Source organism: Manis pentadactyla, chromosome 11 (assembly GCF_030020395.1).
Source record: "Manis pentadactyla isolate mManPen7 chromosome 11, mManPen7.hap1, whole genome shotgun sequence".
NCBI classification, from domain to species: Eukaryota; Metazoa; Chordata; class Mammalia; order Pholidota; family Manidae; genus Manis; species Manis pentadactyla.
The window spans coordinates 47,266,859-47,284,396 of NC_080029.1; the positions used below are offsets into that span (position 1 = coordinate 47,266,859).

General features: G+C 37.3%; 1 protein-coding gene across 4 annotated transcripts in view; it reads left to right on the plus strand.

Moving 5' to 3' along the window:
- FERMT2 (FERM domain containing kindlin 2) overlaps positions 1-10,491 on the plus strand; it is a 94,915-nt gene extending 84,424 nt beyond the window's left edge. For 2 of the 4 annotated variants that reach the window (XM_036918085.2, XM_036918103.2), the window contains 7 exons: positions 3,222-3,328; positions 3,459-3,680; positions 6,059-6,082; positions 6,616-6,636; positions 7,253-7,377; positions 7,695-7,836; positions 9,217-10,491. In XM_036918085.2, coding sequence (XP_036773980.1) covers positions 3,222-3,328; positions 3,459-3,680; positions 6,059-6,082; positions 6,616-6,636; positions 7,253-7,377; positions 7,695-7,836; positions 9,217-9,390 — 815 coding nt within the window. In that variant the 3' untranslated portion in view covers positions 9,391-10,491. The remainder of the gene's footprint in view (positions 1-3,221; positions 3,329-3,458; positions 3,681-6,058; positions 6,083-6,615; positions 6,637-7,252; positions 7,378-7,694; positions 7,837-9,216) is intronic. The other 2 variants (XM_036918114.2, XM_036918127.2) reach the window with 1 other exon arrangement.
- The last annotated feature ends 7,047 nt before the right edge of the window (positions 10,492-17,538 follow it).

Genomic DNA, 17,538 nt, shown 5'->3' on the forward strand with positions numbered 1-17,538 from the left:
GATCCATGTTACAGATACTGTTACGGTAGCAGTTAGCATTAATAGTAAATGTAGCCATTGAATGACTGTCCATAATATGAAAAGGCTAAGAGCAGAACCCTCTAGAACACCCATGGTTAAGGGACAGCAGATGAGAGGAAGAAGAGCTTGCAAGGGAATTAAAAAAAAAATGCACAGGAAAACCTTGGAAATGGGTAATAAGGAAGCTAAGGTAAAAAAAAGCTTCAAAAAAGGACAGAGTAGTCAAAGTGTCAAATACTACAGGAAAGTAAGGTAAAGATTGTTAATCCTCCATAGGTGGATGTAGCCACATGGAAGAGGTTAGTGCCTTGATTAAGAACAGATTCAGCAGATTGCAGTGAGATTTTGAGTTTGGAAGCCAAAGTACAGTCCTTGTGAAGTAAATAAGAAAAAGTAGCATTTTAATGAAGCTTATATATGTCAAGGAGGAAAGAAAAGGGCAGTAACAGAAGAGAGAAGTATAAAGGGAAGGAGAGACCTTTTGTGGTTTAAGATGGGAGAGACTCAGGAAGTTAAATACTGATGGAAACACCACAGTAGAAAGAAAGAAAGAAATCTAGCATCTGTGAGAGGGAGAGGATCTCTGATGGTTCAGCAAGGTTCCGGGGATGGTAGGAAACAGCCCACCTGGACAGGAGGGCCTTAGGGGGAGAGCTGCCTCCCCCACTATGTGGGACAAGGGCAGCGAGGTTTACCTGCTCCGGCGGGACAAGCTGGGGGCTGCACTTATGATGGCTTACATTTTCTTGGAAAAATAAGAGGTGAGGTCCCCCGACAGTGAGTGGCATAGGGAGACTGAGAAGATTTGATGTAAATGCTCTTGAGAATGTCTGTAAACACAGATGAACCGGAAGTGTTGAGGACCAGGTTGAAGTTGAGAATCCATGAATTTCTAGTGAAAGCTGTTTATTTTGTGATGTTTCCCCCCCTCTTCTTAGAGTAACTAAGCACCCTGTAGGCAAATGAAAGTGTAGGCAAATGAAAGATAGAGCCGGGTTAAGGTTTTGCTAAGTGTGTGTAGTGGTGAGTCTAGGGAGTTGGAGGTGGTATCTGGTGAAGGGGGTCCAGGCTGGACTGGGAGAAGGACGAGGTGAAAACATGTTGATGGGGAGAAAGTTAAGGGGTCACAGGATAGGGTCCCTCAGAGAGTCTGAGGAGAGAGAGTTAGGATTGAAAACTGTGATCAGAATGGGCTCTTTGCGTTTAACATTTCAGAGGAATAATAAATAACTGGGTTACACCAAGCTGAGCATGTTGAGGTGACATGGAGTGAATATTGTCTGAGGTGTGGCCTGGGAAGTGCCTCTGTGCCTACATTAGCACTTGGTTACCACTCACTTTGTTTTCCCTTTTTGGTTTCTTAGTATTTCTTTTAAAAGAGGCCTAATTATTATGGGATTGTGTACTTAATTTAAAAAATTTTTTTTATTGAGATACAGTTGATATACAGTATTGGTTTCAGAAGAACATAGTTATTTGATATTTTGTACATCAAAATTCACAATACGTGTAGTTATCATTTGTCACAATACAAAGTTATTACAATATTAATAGCTGTGTTCCCTATGCTGTACTTCCATCCCTGTGACTGGTTTATAATCTGAAGTTTGTACCTCTTTATCCCCTTCACCTATTTCACCCATTTGTCACTGCCTGTAACCAACAGCCCATTCTCTGTGTTTATGAGTTTATTTCAGTTTTTTGTTTTTTTCAGATTCCACATAAAAGTGAAATCCTATGGTATTTGTCTTTTTCTTACTTCACTTACCATAACACCTTCTAGATCTATCCACATTGTCACAAATGACAAAATTTCACTCTTTTATGACCAAGTAATATGTTCCATTGTATATATGTACCACATCTTCTTTATCCATTCATCTATCAATGGATACTTGCTTCCATAGTTTGGTTATTGTAAATAATGCTGCAATAAATATAGGGGTGCATGTATCTTTTCGAATTGATGATTTCATTTCCTTTGGGTAGATTCCAAGAAGTGGAATTGCTGGGTCATATGGTATTTTTGTTTTTTGAGAAACCTCTGTACTGTTTTCCATAGCAGCTACATCAATTTACATTTCTACCAACAATGTATGAGGGTTTCCTTTTCTCCACATCTTTACCAATACTTACTGTTTCCTTGGTAGTAGTAATTCTTAGAGGTGTATTATGGTTTTGATTTCCCTGATGATTAGTGATGTGCCTGTGGTCATCTGTATGTCTGATTTGAAAAATGATTATTCAGGTCCTCTGCCCATTTTAAAAATCAGATTATTTGTTTTTCTAGGTATTGAGTTGCATGAATTTTTAAATATATTTTAGGTATTAACCCCTTAACAAATACATGGTTTTTTTGTTTTGTTGATAGTGTCCTTTGCTGTACGGGAAGCTTTTGAGTTTGATGTAGTCCCAACTTGTTTTTGTTTTTGTTTCCCTTGCCTGGGAAGATATGTCCAGAAAAAAATTACTAATGCTGATTTTCAGGAATTTACTGCTTGTAAATTCTTACAGGAGTTTTATGGTTTCAGGTCTTATATTTAGATCTTTGATACTTTGCGAGTTTATTTTTTTCTTTTTCTTTCTTTCTTTTCAAGTTTTTCTTTCTTTCTTTCTTTCTCTTTCTCTCTCTCTTCTTTCTCTCTTTCTCTCTTTCTCTCTCTCTTTCTTTCTCTCTCTCTCTCTCTCTCCCCCCCCACCCTTCTTTTCTTGCATGCAGCTGTCCATTTTACCACCACCATTTACTAAAGAGACTGTCCCCATTGTACATGATTGCCTCCTTTGTCACAGATTAATTGACCATATAGGTATGCTTTATTTCTGGGCTTTCTATTCAGTTCCATTAATCTGTGTGTCTTTTTTTGGGCCAGTGTTACACTGTTTTGATTACTATAGATTTTTAGTGTAGTTTGAAATCAGGGAGCATGATACCTCCAATTTTGTTCTTTCCCAAGATTGCTTTGGCTACTTGGGGTCTTTTGTTGTTCCATACAAATTTTAGGATCATTTGCTTTAGCCCTGTAAAAAAATCTTTGCCCCACACAAAATTACTATAGACATAAAGAATTTATTACCTGATTTATATATCCCATTAACAGCAAAATTTGATTTATTAAGATGCCATAAAATGAGGGCTGCCTGTATTGGCTTGGGATTTCTTTAAAGTAAATTTGACCATTGTAGTAATTTTTTTATTACAGGATGTGAAGTTACCCCAGATGTAAACATTTCAGGCCAAAAATTTAACATTAAACTCCTGATTCCAGTTGCAGAGGGCATGAATGAAATTTGGCTTCGATGTGACAATGTAAGTTTTCCAATAAAAGTAAGCTCTATTTTCTTTGATTCCTTAATGAGTTGACCAGTCATCCTTATATTTTATACTCGCAGAGCCCATCCTGTGATATGTTTCATACCTCATTTTTTCTTTTCGACAGGAAAAACAGTATGCACACTGGATGGCAGCCTGCAGATTAGCCTCCAAAGGCAAAACCATGGCAGACAGTTCTTACAATTTAGAAGTTCAGAATATTCTTTCCTTCTTGAAGATGCAGCATTTAAACCCAGATCCTCAGTTAATACCAGAGCAGATCACAACTGACATAAACCCTGAATGTTTGGTGTCCCCTCGCTATCTAAAAAAGTACAAGAACAAGCAGGTACCTTATTCACTTTACTTCATCTACTATTTTCTGCTGGTTTGTTTATGATACATATACTTTCAGTTTTCTCTTTTAAGTTTTTCAGTCTGAATTGGTAGTCTTAATTTCATATTAGGTGGTTAGAATATAACATAGGCAATAAATAGCCTTCAGTTTAAATTGGTCATTAAAAAAAAAAACCCAATCATTTTAATAGGACAGATAATGAGGTGAAATAGTTGGGAGCATATTTATTCTAAACACCCTAGAGAAATCACTCTTAACAGGATGTTCTTTCATGGAGTTGAATATGGTCTTAATGCTTTGTGTTCTTTATTTCATGCAGTTTTATTCCTTGTATAATTAAGTTAAGTATGATATAAAGCACAGCCAGCATTTCTCAACAAAATCTATAGGGACTCTTGCTGTTGAAATTGTTTTTTCCAGCTTTGTTACAAGGGTAGAAACAGTCTACATTTGAACATTGTCTATTCTTAGCATTAAACACTGAAAACCTAACTGAGATTTGTGTAATGTGACAAAATTTGGAGAATTTTCATTGAAATTCACTGCTTTTGTTCATACTATTTAGAATTCCTTTTCTAGAAATTAATACCATAAAAGGAATTGCTATTTAGGAAAATGGTTATTTCGTACAACGTAAAAGGTTCTTTGCAGGGTAATTTCACTTGAGATAGCTAGCCCCCAGTATTCTCTACACCAAACATCATGCCATAAAAGGAAAAAGCTGCAGTCTTGGTGGGCGGGGGTGGGGGTGGGGGTGGGGGAGAAGACCTTTAAAATAAATATTTCATTTTTATCTAGTTTCATTCTTATCTTTCTTAAGGAATAATTTTAAACACTTCTGAAAAGGGCCAATGAAATACCCAGAAACATTTACTACTGTTAGGTCTTAACTTTAAATACAATATTTATCATATGGGTCTGAAATGACCTGGCTAGAAATGTTCAGATGTTTTAGTCACCAAGTATTTGTCTTTAAGTTTCAGAGGTTGTGTAAGTTACATGGAGCTTGTTTATCCCACAGTCATATGATGTGGGAGTACTGAGGAATGGAGGAAATGCTGCCCCAGGGAGCTTTGTGGAATGTAGATTGTAACTTAAAAAGGGAAAGTGAATCAAGTACTAATTTCATTATTTTATTCTTATTTCATTTAAAAATTATTTGAAAAGAAACTTGTTTCTAAAAGTGGATTTGCTTTCAAAGGCAGTGGATAATTCAAATCCTAGCAATCCTGTCATTTTACTATCAGGTGTCAGGAAAAATGATGCTAAGAGTATAATTAATTGTGAAGACTGCCAAATGTTGGTTTAGCTGTCAGAGATAGTCATTGAATTGTTTTGTCAGAAGCTTTTAAAGCAGTAGCTTTCACTTTTTCTTTTCAAATCCAAAAGGCTTTTTTTTTTTCTTTTTTTTTTTGGTATCATTAATCTACAATTACATGAGCAACATTATGTTTACTAAACTCTCCCATCATCAAGTCCCCCCACTTTCCCCATTACGGTCACTGTCCATCAGCGTAGTAAGATGCTGTAGAGTCACTACTTGTCCTCTCTGTGTTGTACAGCCCTCCCCATGCCGCCCCCCTACATTATGTGTACTAAACGTAAATGCCCCTTTTTTCTCCCCTATTCCCTCCCAGCCTCCCCAAATAGCTTTCACTCTTAAAAGGTAGTTTTTTCCCTGAGATCTCAACTAGATTGTCAACTGAAAATTCTCTTAAAGACAATGAACGTCTGTCTATAACTGGTAGATGGCAGTATGTGTGGTCCATGGTTAAGGGTCCTTCTTGCCTGTCTTCCACTTGGGCATCTTACCAAATGCACATTCTTTTTTATCTTCTTTTCCTTAATGGAATTATAGGTTGTTGCCAGAAGGTAGAGAGAGAGAAGGTACTGCTGCCAGCAGGTATTGCCCTAATGCCCAGTAAGTGCTGATCGGCAGGTTTAGTTGTTACTGTATGTCAGGCACTGTATGACATTTTGGACATGGCGCTCAGTACTTTGCTGTTAAACAGTGTAATCCAGTGGCATTCAAGAGTCAGGTAGGGGCTGCGCAGGCCATGGGCTCATTTGTCCCTAGCAGGGCAAAAAGCTCATGGATTTCCTTTGGGCCTCCAAGTATTTGTCTTTAAGTTTCAGAGGTTGTGTAAGCTTTTGTTATATTTAATTTACTTTAAAATTCCCTAAAACTGTATACTTAAACTTGATATGGATATTTTTACATGAGTATGGCTTCCAAACTGGATTTTTACATTTTAAAGAAGAGAGTTGTTCTACATTTTACCCATGTTAATCCAAATTGAAATGGACTAATATACTTACTGCCACTATTGCTAGTGCAGTGTATGGCATCTCTTTATTTTCCCTTCCAGGAAAAAGGATGCAAAAAACAGATGGTAATTGAAGGGCTTGCTTTCCTTATGTAAATAAAGAAAAAGTATCACTCTACTTACTTTATGCCTTCAGCTTATTTCTGAAAAGCAGTGCATGGATCATATTATCTGACCCACTCTGAGACAACATTAAAGGCTTCTGAATATTAATTTTTATTTTGCTACTAAAATACTGGCTTTACTGGCTTTATCCTGACCAGTAAAAACTGGTACATGAGGGGGACTGGGGTATTTGCTCTTTTTATTTTCAACCTACAGATTTCTACCCATAATTACAGTAAAACTTTAACGATTTAAAATAATACAGCGTGTCTCTCAGTATCGTGAATGAGAAGTAGTTGCTGCTTTCTTGTTTTCATTTTCATGCTTGCATTTCCTTTGCTCGGTTTCCATCTGAAGTGATTTTTTGCATGGATTTTGGCCAGAATTTTGGTTTGCAGGTTACCGCAACTTTTTCTTTGCTTCATTGCCATTTTTTCTGATTGCCTTTTTTTCTTTCTTGCTTCCTTTTTCTTTCCTCGCATTGCCATCTACAGCCAGGCTATATAAGAGATTTGGTAAGTTCTCCATATTTACCAAAAAAAGTGAAAGAAAATATTTAAAGCCCTAGCTACCAATCTCTCCTCACAGATTAATTTCATTTCACTCCTTGTGGGAGTAGTATCCAAAAGTGTGTGTAATTTAAATTAAAAATTAACTTCTCTAATAATTCCTTTAGGAAAAATTATTATGGTGATTTTCAAGTACTTTAAACTGCTAAAAAAAATTCCTGCTAGAAACTTGTATTCCAGGTCATTGTAATTGTATATCTTGGTGCTAAATTCAAGACTCATCACATATATATGAAGATTAGAACATGCTGTTTTATAATAATATCACGTGTGCATTTGGAGTATGTCTCAAAAGGGGCAATTATGTCTCCTACTAGTACTTTTTGTTTTGTGATTATTTGGAAACTGAAATTAAGAAGAAATACATCAAGGTGTATTTTGAAGAGTCATTATTTTACTAAAATGCCCAAAATATAGCTTCAGATGTTTTCTCATTCCAACTCTTGTAATATATGTTTTGGGATGGGGCACATAATTTATTTTTTGATGTTAAAATTTTTGTCTTGATTCTACCATGAGAGAATAATGTCTAATAGTAAAAGTGATGTTTAATCATGTTTAGATAACAGCAAGAATCTTGGAGGCCCATCAAAATGTAGCTCAGATGAGTCTCATTGAAGCCAAGATGAGGTTTATCCAAGCGTGGCAGTCGCTACCAGAATTCGGCATCACACACTTCATTGCAAGGTCAGTGTTTTTCCTGTGTACCTGTATGTGAACCTGAATCCATGCCTTTTTACTTAATCTACTTCATGTAATTTGAAATTAAACATTTAAAACTACATACTAAGATCCATTAATCTATTTACCATAAAATTTAAAGAATGTTGGAATGTATTTTCTATACTTGTACTATTTGTGTAAAAATTCAAAATGGATTGTGTTTGTTTACTCATAAAAACAGCACTATCTGTAAAGAGCACATCTCTTGTAGAAAAAAAACAGACCAACATGCCCACCCCCTACCATGTTTGTCAACATTTATTATGTTTTTGATGCTGTAGGTTCCAAGGGGGCAAAAAAGAAGAACTTATTGGGATTGCGTACAACAGACTGATAAGGATGGACGCCGGCACAGGAGATGCAATTAAAACATGGCGTTTCAGTAACATGAAACAGTGGAATGTAAACTGGGAAATCAAAATGGTAAGCTATAACAGAATTCCTTGCATACATCTGTGTGTCCTGTTAAAAATCAGTAAATTAAGAAAAAGGTGAATACTGAAGATTATTTGTACCATTGCTTCTTAACATGTAAAAAAAAAAAACATGGTTGATTTTTAATTTCCCACTTATACTTGCCTATTTTGTAATTAGCCCAGTTACTAAAATTATAAGACCATAATAGTCTGCTTAAAATACTGCCTGTTCTTTAAGGTTGTCTTTCGATAATGGATAAATCCCTTCCACTCACAATAGCAGCTACTGTTTATTGAAAGTCTACTCTGTGCCAGGCATGATGTCAGATATTCTATATTTGCATCCTATTTCTAAACCTCATTACAGCCTTGTGAGGGGGAGATGAGGACGCTAAACTTTGGAGGCCTGAGAGCCATTATCATCCATGACCCACACTGTAATACAATCAGGATTCAAATTCATAATCTTAGGGGTCTAAAGCCTGATAATCTACATCTCATGCTGTCTCTAGCTTTCCAGTACATGAATATCATTTCAAATAAATCATCCTACTACTTCATTGAATCTCTTATTTCTGAAATACAATAGTGTCCCCCCCTTACCCATGGTTTTAGTTCCTCACGGTCAACCACCATTCTGACTTATTAGGACAGTAATAGCCTAATGCTGCGTCGCAGTGCTTACAACCCTCACCTCACTTCCTCTCACCACGCAGTCACTATCATCTCACATCATCACAAGCAGCAGCTGGGTGAATGCAGTACAGTAAGATGTTTCAGAGAGGCAACACATTCATGATTTCCATTACAGTATATTTTTATAATTGTTCTATTTTGTTCCTAGCTGTTAATCTCTTAATGTGCCTAATTTATAAATTAAAGTATTGCAGATATGCATGTATAGGAAACAACAATATATATGGGGTTTGGGACTATCTGCTGTTTTAGACATCCACTTGGGGTCTTGGAATGTATCCCCTGTGGAGAACTGGAGACTACGGGCTATATTTGAACATGATACCTAAAGGTTAAATATCTAAAGCAAATATTAAATTAAACACAGGAAGTAGATTTTCTCCCAGGGCTGGAAGAGAGGCATTCTCATTAACTGAACCACCAGAGACCTTTTTGGAACTTGATGGCCTAACCCCTCGCATTCAGTCTTCCTTTTCAGAACATGAAAACTAAAAGGAGTGAGGGGGATGGGCCAGTAAACTTCACTTACTCTTTTTTACTTGAAAGTATTACTAGTTTAGGGTTTAAAAAGAATATTTGGGGATCAGCAAGTATTTTGTGATAGGGCAGACCTTGAACAGCTCAGTAGCTCTGCCTGGACCCAGCCATCTGAAGTTTTCCTGGGACTGATAGCTCTTTGTCTCTGTTCCAGGTCACTGTAGAGTTTGCAGATGAAGTACGATTGTCCTTCATTTGCACTGAAGTAGATTGCAAAGTGGTTCATGAATTCATTGGTGGCTACATATTTCTCTCTACACGTGCAAAAGACCAAAATGAGAGTTTAGATGAAGAGATGTTCTACAAACTTACCAGTGGTTGGGTGTGAATTAAAATGCTGTGTAACAGAACTCCATGGCCATAACAATATTTAACTTTGAGAGCTGTTATTTGTAATATGCTGCTTGATAAAGTAAGCTTGAAACTTATCATTTTATCATGAAAACTTTTTTGCCTTACCAGACCAGTTAATATGTGCACTAATAAGCACTATAATCTATCATGATGCAGTATATGGACTTGAATATGGCACACATTCCTTAGGGCCATGAATTGAAAACGGAAGTAGTGGGCAAGCCAGGAACAAAATATCACTGATTTTAAGCTAGCAAACTAAGAAACTCAAGCCATCTACTTTAAAGCTATCCAGGGCTTAAACTATATGAAGTCTATTTATCATGTTTAATGCATGTGTTTTAATGTATGTTTAATTTGATTTTGTGTTTTAAGAAATATCCTACTTCTGGTAGCCATTTAATTCTCCTCTCCACCTTCCCAAATAAATCAGGTCTGCAAATGATGCCTGATATTTAATGTCATTGTTTGACCTTGAAGGAAAATTCTATTAGTCTGTTATGTTTGGTTTATTTTTGTCCTTGAATAAGCATGTTTGTATTTTGTTCTGTTTCTATTTTTACACCATATTGTATTACAACACTTTTAGTATTCACCAGCATATTCACTATCTGCCTAAAATATGCAACTTTTGCATTACAACATGAAGTAAAAGGTCTATGAAGTATGCATTTTGTGTAACTAATGTACAAACACAAATTTTATAAAATTGTACAGTTTTTTTTTAAACTACTCACAGCTAGCAAATGGCTTACTTAAATATAGCATCTTTGCATTAATTAAATGCTTTTAAAAATATAATGTGCAGTTTTAATATCTGCTAAATTAAGAATGACTTCCATTATAGTCATGATTTGCCACAATGTCCTTAACTCTAATGCCTGGACTGGCCATGTTCTAGTCTGTTGCGCTGTTACAATCTGCATTGGTGCTAGTCAGAAAATTCCTAGCTCATGTAGCCCAAAAGGGTGCCAGGGAGGGATGGATTACCAATATTGTCCAATAATCCATGGTTTAAAGACTGTATAAAATACATTTTATTTTAAATAAAAGCAAAATCTTTTATTTAATGTTTTTTCTTGTACTTGTTTTTACTGTTTACAAAGTATTAACTCTGTAGAGATGATCTTTTGCCTTTTGGAAATGATTTGCCTACATCTTGTGTTATGAGAACAATTAAGGAGTATTCTGAAGTGTCATCAGATAGATAGAGATTCTTAATCTCTAAAATGGATTCTTCCACTTAAATTAAGAACACCTCGTTTTTCATACTACTTAAAAATAAACTATAATTTCTAAATGTTATAAAAGCAGTTATAAACAGTAATATGACAGATGAACAGACATTGTTGACTTGGGCAGAATTTGTTTTAAACAGCAAAATGACTCTTGGTTTAAAAAAACACACACCCCTATTTATGAATTTACTCCCTGCTGTTACTGCTGTCACACCGCTCAGACTCAGAACTTCAGGCCTGGCCTTTCTCCAATACCTCTTGCAGTTAATAGGACCCAGTACTTTTGGTATCTCCCTCCTGCCACTGTGCTGTCTTCTGTCACTGCTGTCACCCTCACCTGAATTCACATCGTTGTCTGTGCCTTCCAGGAAGCAGGAGCCTCTTCAAGCAAAGCTCAGATTACATTCTTGCGGCTTTGAAGGCCAGGTCATAACAGGCCCCACTCCAAAATTTAAGAGCATCCTATTAAAATTTTTTAAGTTATATATTCCCTTTCCTCATTTTAAGTACAGGTAACCAACGTGCACAGTCACTTACTAAAAGCCCTAAAATATATTCAGACTATGGTACACTCAGGTCATTTCTAGCTCCACGGCCTCCACACAAGTGAGAATAGCCTCTGTGCTGACTTCTCTGTTGCTGGTTTTTCCTCGGCCCTCCCAGCAATTCTAAGGTTAGTTCAGCCCAGGACAACACCGTCTGTATTTCAGCTGTAATGACTCCTGGTTGCCTACAGAGTAAAAGCCAGACTCCCTAATCAAGAGGTCGTCTGTGGTCGGTTTACCAGCTTACTACTTTGATCCTTGCCTTGCAAAGTCTGTGCATTCCAGTCAGACTGGGCAGACACACTTTGTACTTGCCTGTCTCTGTGTCATTCCCGAGCTGGCGATGTCTTTATCCCCAAATCTTCTAGTCTCCACCTGTCCAAATCTTATCTGTCTAGCATTTTAGACATTTGGGAAAGAACTCTTGTTCTTCCTTCCATGAATACTTCCACGTCTCCTTGCCACCCCGACTTTCTCTTGCTCCTCTGCACTGCCAATGAACTTGGTCCTTTGGGGAGCGTCAGAGCACTCATCCTCACTGTGGCTGCGTGTCGTCTCCCACTGCCCCTAATGGCCACTTCCCTGAGAACTGGGTCTGAGCCTCACGGTTTCTACCCAGAATCTGTTAACACACAGTTGTTTATTGAATATAATGATGGTTACTTTAGAAATCAAGGAATTACAAAAACTCAGAATTTTTACAGCCTCAGCATAATTTAATACAGAGGAAATAAGCATGTTTTTACACACCAGCTATGCATTAAGAGGCATGCTAAGTGCTTTCACATTCTCTCTCCTAAAGATTTATACCATGCAGCCTCCTCATTTTGTAGGTGAGGCTCAGAGAAGGCAAGTGGCCTGTTCAAAGCCACATAGTTATAACTAGTGCCAAGGCAGAGCTAGACACAGAACCCAGGTTTCCATCTCTCTATCCAGTGGTGTTAAAAACAAACGTTACATGAGTCCTGAGGAACCCTCATGGTAGGTAGTGAGCTGTCTCTGCAGAGAGAACATCAGTCCATGAGAAGAACACTGGCTGGGGCCCTGGACATCGTTTCAGGCTTCTGCTCTGTGTGACTCACCTTCATGTGGACATGCGGGCGCTGAGGATGGGAGAACAGCCACCCTCCCTTCTGACTCTGTTCACGTAAGGTCAGCAGGTGGGCGACCTGCTGTTAGCCCTGACACAGTGCAGCAGTAATCTTAGCTAGGTACAAATTATTTTTAACAACTTTAAACTTCAAATCAGGAACCTAGAGACACGAACTTGGTGGGGTGTTTTGGTTTGTTTTTTCGGGTTTACCAAGGTAAAACTGACAGAATTGTAAGCTATTTAAAATGTACATGTGGTGATTTGATACACATATGCACGTGAAAGAATTTCCCCATCTAATGCATCCATCAGCCCAGAGACAAGAACTTGGTAGAACTAAAGCCGCAGTTCTTGACCATCTGCTCTTACACAGCCAAACAGCAACCACGTGGATTGTACGTTTTTTATGCTGTACACCGTAATTCCTGTTTTTTGTTTTTTAATGCTCAAGGTCTTAAGATGCTTTTAATTAGTTATCAGTTAGCAATGTAGTGGGATCAGACCAACCTGAGTTCCTGATCCTTAATTTATCTGCAAAAATATTTAACCACACAGTTAAATAAAATGTTTAAAGTACCCTAAAGTACCCTACACTGTACCTGCATTGAATATAGTAGTTTCCCAGTAAAATGTTAGGTTTTTTTAACTCAAAATGTATTTGATCCTTTGGACTACATCCCTATCCTATGCCTTTCATAACTGTCCCTACTTCTTACAATCAAGTTTGACAAGGGCTGCTGCTGTTTTTGGACTAATCACTTAAAACATAACATTTTCACCACCTCGATCATTCAGAAAATAAGAGAACAGATACTGAAACCAGTATAATACTGTATGTCAATTTAAAAAAAGGGAGCAGGGTTTTCTGAAACCCATCCTGTTGCGACAGTATCTTCACTGACACTTACTGATTGCCTCTCTTCAATGTATGACCCAGCACAGCTGCCTTCCATGTGCTCTGCTTTATTCTAAAAATGTAGACACTGATTTTTAAGTCCCGTCACTCCTAAAAATGTTTTGTAGCTATTGTAGTTATCTCTTTTAGCAGCTATACAGTGGTGAAGAGAAGCAGACATGAATTGACTTAAGCTATATGGGTGCAGACCTGATAGCTACGGTACAATAATAAATTGACCCAGTTTCCATTTTGCTTTTAAAGTTCCAGTCATCTCTACACAGTAATATCTAGGAAGATGTTGTTTACTGAAAGCTGTGTGTTCTTCAACAAATTAACTGTGTCTTTATCTGTTTGAACTGCTTTGCTTTGGCAGTTCAAGAATGGGGAGGAGGTAGACACAGTGACAGGAAATGGGAAATTTTCACTCTGGGGAAGAGGGATGAAATTCTCAGAGTAGATTGCACAGCCACCCAGAACAGGAAACAGAGAAGCAAAAAAGCCTTATCTGGTGACCTTATTTCCCACTGCTAATTTCTTTCTTGCTTTCTCTGTTGTATTTAATAAACAATACAGTTTCCCAGGCTGAATGTGTACACTAACATTCTCTATTCCCTTAGTAAACAATTCTCAGCCTACACAATCCCCGAGTTGAGTTTCTCTTGATATTTGTACATGGGACTGCATAACTAAAAATTACAAGCACTTAAAATGATTTAAGACTATTATTTCATGAGATCTAATTATAGTCTCATGTGGCTTCACTGGCCTGGCATTATCTATATTACAGCTCAGGGAAGTAGTCCAAGTTCAATGTTAATTAAATTTGTGATAAAAACAGCACAGCCAACCAAACGGGTTTAACATATTTGTGTAAATATGGTTTGCAGGTATTTCACAGTAAAGAAGAAGATACTTTTTTGAGCACAAATTCTTTCTTACCTCATACTTAAATTTTGTGAACTTTATTTTTATGACCAAGTAAAATGCAAGTAAATACATTTATTCTCAGGTTTACTGGGCAGAGTACCTAAACTTTGTTTCCATCTCATTGCCTAATTGTAAATTCAATTAGCTATTTGAAGAAACATTTAGAAAATAGACATTTCTTCTATTCCAGGAGACCAAAGGGATAAGAATAGCCAAAACATTCCAGAAGAACAGCAGGTAAGGGGACTAGCCTTTTTCTACCAGAGAGCAAGATGTATAACACTAAAGTGTAGTGTTGGCATAAGGATAAAAAAATAACCCAAGTCCAGAGACTCCAGAAACAAACACGCACATGAATGGAAACTTGTTTTCTGAGAGCTGGCCTACAGACCTACAGGAAACAGAATGTCTTCCCAGTGAATGGTGCTAGCAGTTATCTTTATTTTGGACCACTGCCTCATATATGTATGAAGTAGTCCAAATAAATGCCAAATAGATTAAAAACTTAAATGTGGAAAGCAAAACTATGAAAAAAAAAAGTTAAAAGATGACATAGGAGAGCATTCATACGACATTGAGGAGAGAGTTTGTGTATTAAGACACAAAAAGTACAAAGCATTAATACTAAAATGAGAACTATAAAGATATAATATGTAAAAAGGAAAATCAAATTGGGAAAAGATATTTGCAACACAGAAGATTACTATCTAGAGTATAAATACATGTGCTCACTGATCAAAGGAAAAATGGACAAAGCACTGGTTTGGGTACTTCACAAAAGCGGAAACACGTTTAATCTACAAAAAGCTGTTCAATTTCATTTCTAGTATTCTAGAAAATTGGAAAAAAATACAATTAGAGTAGTTTCACACCTATATTAGTATAATTTTCAAAGTCTGACTATCTGTTATTGGCTAGGATGTAGAATCACTGGAATATATATTGTTGGGAGTATAAATTAGAACAGAGCACTTCAGAAACACGTTGACTTCTGGTAAAATTGAGGAAGTATCCTACGACCCAGCCATTCTACTCCTGGTTATGTATATACCCTAGAAAAACTTGGGTGTGCACACCAGGGGACATGTACAAGAATATGCATTGAACTAGCACTTACAATAGCAAAAACACTGGAAGCAATCAAGTATCACAGTAGAATGGATAAATTTTAATAGTCATAAAATAGAATCAAAATAGTAGTGAATAATTACAATAAACAACATAGGTGAGTCTCATGTGCTGAATCAAAAATTTAGCTGCAGATCCCATGTGAAGATAAAATGAGAGTTCCTGTGGCCAGGATTCTCACCAGGCCGTGGTTGACTAGCTCACTGCGCACCTGTGGGCAATACATGGCTGTTGACTCTATATAAATAGTTCAACCCAGTGCTCTGGGCACAACATGGTGGCAGGGCTGCAAGGCTGCAGGAGAGCAAAGCAGAGGCTGGAGTGGTGGCAGCACAGAGGACAGAGGCCCAGAGGATGGCTGTGTGGGACGGCTGTGCAGACAGAGAGGCCCAGAAGCAGAGACTGGCTTGCTGCATGTAGACTCGCTCTGAGTGAATGGGATTCTAGTGACTGACCTGCCACCTGGAAATAAACTTGGGTATAACCCTTTCATCCCAAGAACGTTTTGCTGTCAATTTCTTTGGTCACACTGAATCCATAGCGAACTTGCCCAGGGCTGAAACGCATTGGCAAGACACCATGGTATGATTAAAATTTTTTAATGTGCAAGATTTTTGGCCAACAGACAAATGAAAAGATGCTCAGCGTCACCAATAATTGGAAATGCATATCAAAACCACAATGAGCTATCACAGCACAGCAGTAAAAATGGCTAGTATCAAAAAGACAAGAAATAACAAGTATTTATGAGGATGTGGAGAAAAGGGAACCTTCATGCACTGTTGGTGGGAGTGTAAACTGGTGTAGCCACTATGGAAAGCAGAATTAATGTTCATAAAAGAGTTAAAAATAGAAAACCATACAACTCAGTAATCTCACTTCTTAGTATTTAGCCAGAGAAAATAAAATCACTAATTTGAAAAGATATAGGTATAGGCACCCCATGTTCACTGCAGCATTGTTTACAATAGCCAAAATATGGAAGCCATTGAAGTGCCCATCAATAGATGAATGGATAAGGAAGATGTGTGTGTGTATGTGTGTGTGTGTGTGTAATGAAATATTACTCAGACATAAAAAAGAACGACATCTTGGCCATTTGCAACAACATGCATGGACCCAGAGGGTATTACACTAAGTAAAATAAGTCAGACAAAGACAAATACCATATGATTTCACTTATGTGGCATTTTTTAAAAAGAACAAAATAGAAACAAAATCCAGAAAACAAACTGGTGGTTGCTGTAGAGAAGGTGGGCAGATGGGAGAAACAGGAAGGGGATCAAGCAGTACAAACTTCCAGTTATAAAAAGTCATGAGGATCAAAAGTACAGCATAGAGAATATAATCTATGATATTTTAATATCTTTGATGATAGAAAGTTCACTTATTGTGGTCAGCATTTCATAATGTACAGTAATGTTAATTGTGGAATCACTATTGTATACCTGACACCAATATTGTATGTCAACTATACTTAACTAAAAAAAGGAAATCAGAAAATAAAATGTGCAAGATAGCTAAACATTAAAAAATTGAAGTGGCAAATATTCTTCTATTGTAAACACTGCATTTAAAAAATATTTGGTGATTCTAAAGTCCAGTGTGAAACAGTGACACTGAAAGTCACCATTGCCTAATGGCAGGTCGTGAGTCTTGCTTCTGATAGCTGCCACTCTACTCTTTTGATAGATATACTGTCCTGGGTCTAGACTAGATCAGCACATAAGTCTGGCCTCTGCTGCCAAGTAGATCACTAATTGTTGACTGGCTGTGCTGGGTTAAGATTGGCGCTAATGGGCCTAGGGTCAGGGGTTCAGTTCCCTTGTGGTCGAGTTAGCTTTGCTCAGTGTTGTGCTTAAAGGCTGCACCATTATTCTTAAATGTGCAGGGTTACTCACAAAAGGGACTAGAACAGATCTATTGACTCAATTAGAAAACCAACTTTAAGCTCAAGGCTCTGGTCGGTATACAAATCACAGCCTCACTACTCACAAGCAGGTGTGAAGGCGTGCACCTGAACTTTATTAAACCATCCAAGTCATGGCAGAGGAGTCAAGGAACTTACTTGACAGCTTCTCTTGCTGCCTGCATTACTCTCAAAAGTGCTCCTATACTTTATTTCCAACCTTCTATAGATGCGGACATTGTGAGATAGGAATTCTCAACAAGATGTTGATTCTCAAGAAGTTAGTCTTTCATGATTTGAAAGTACTTAAAAAATGTATGAACATGAAGTCAAATGATAAGGATAAAAACCACTGCTATACAGCAGAATAATCTTGAAAATGCC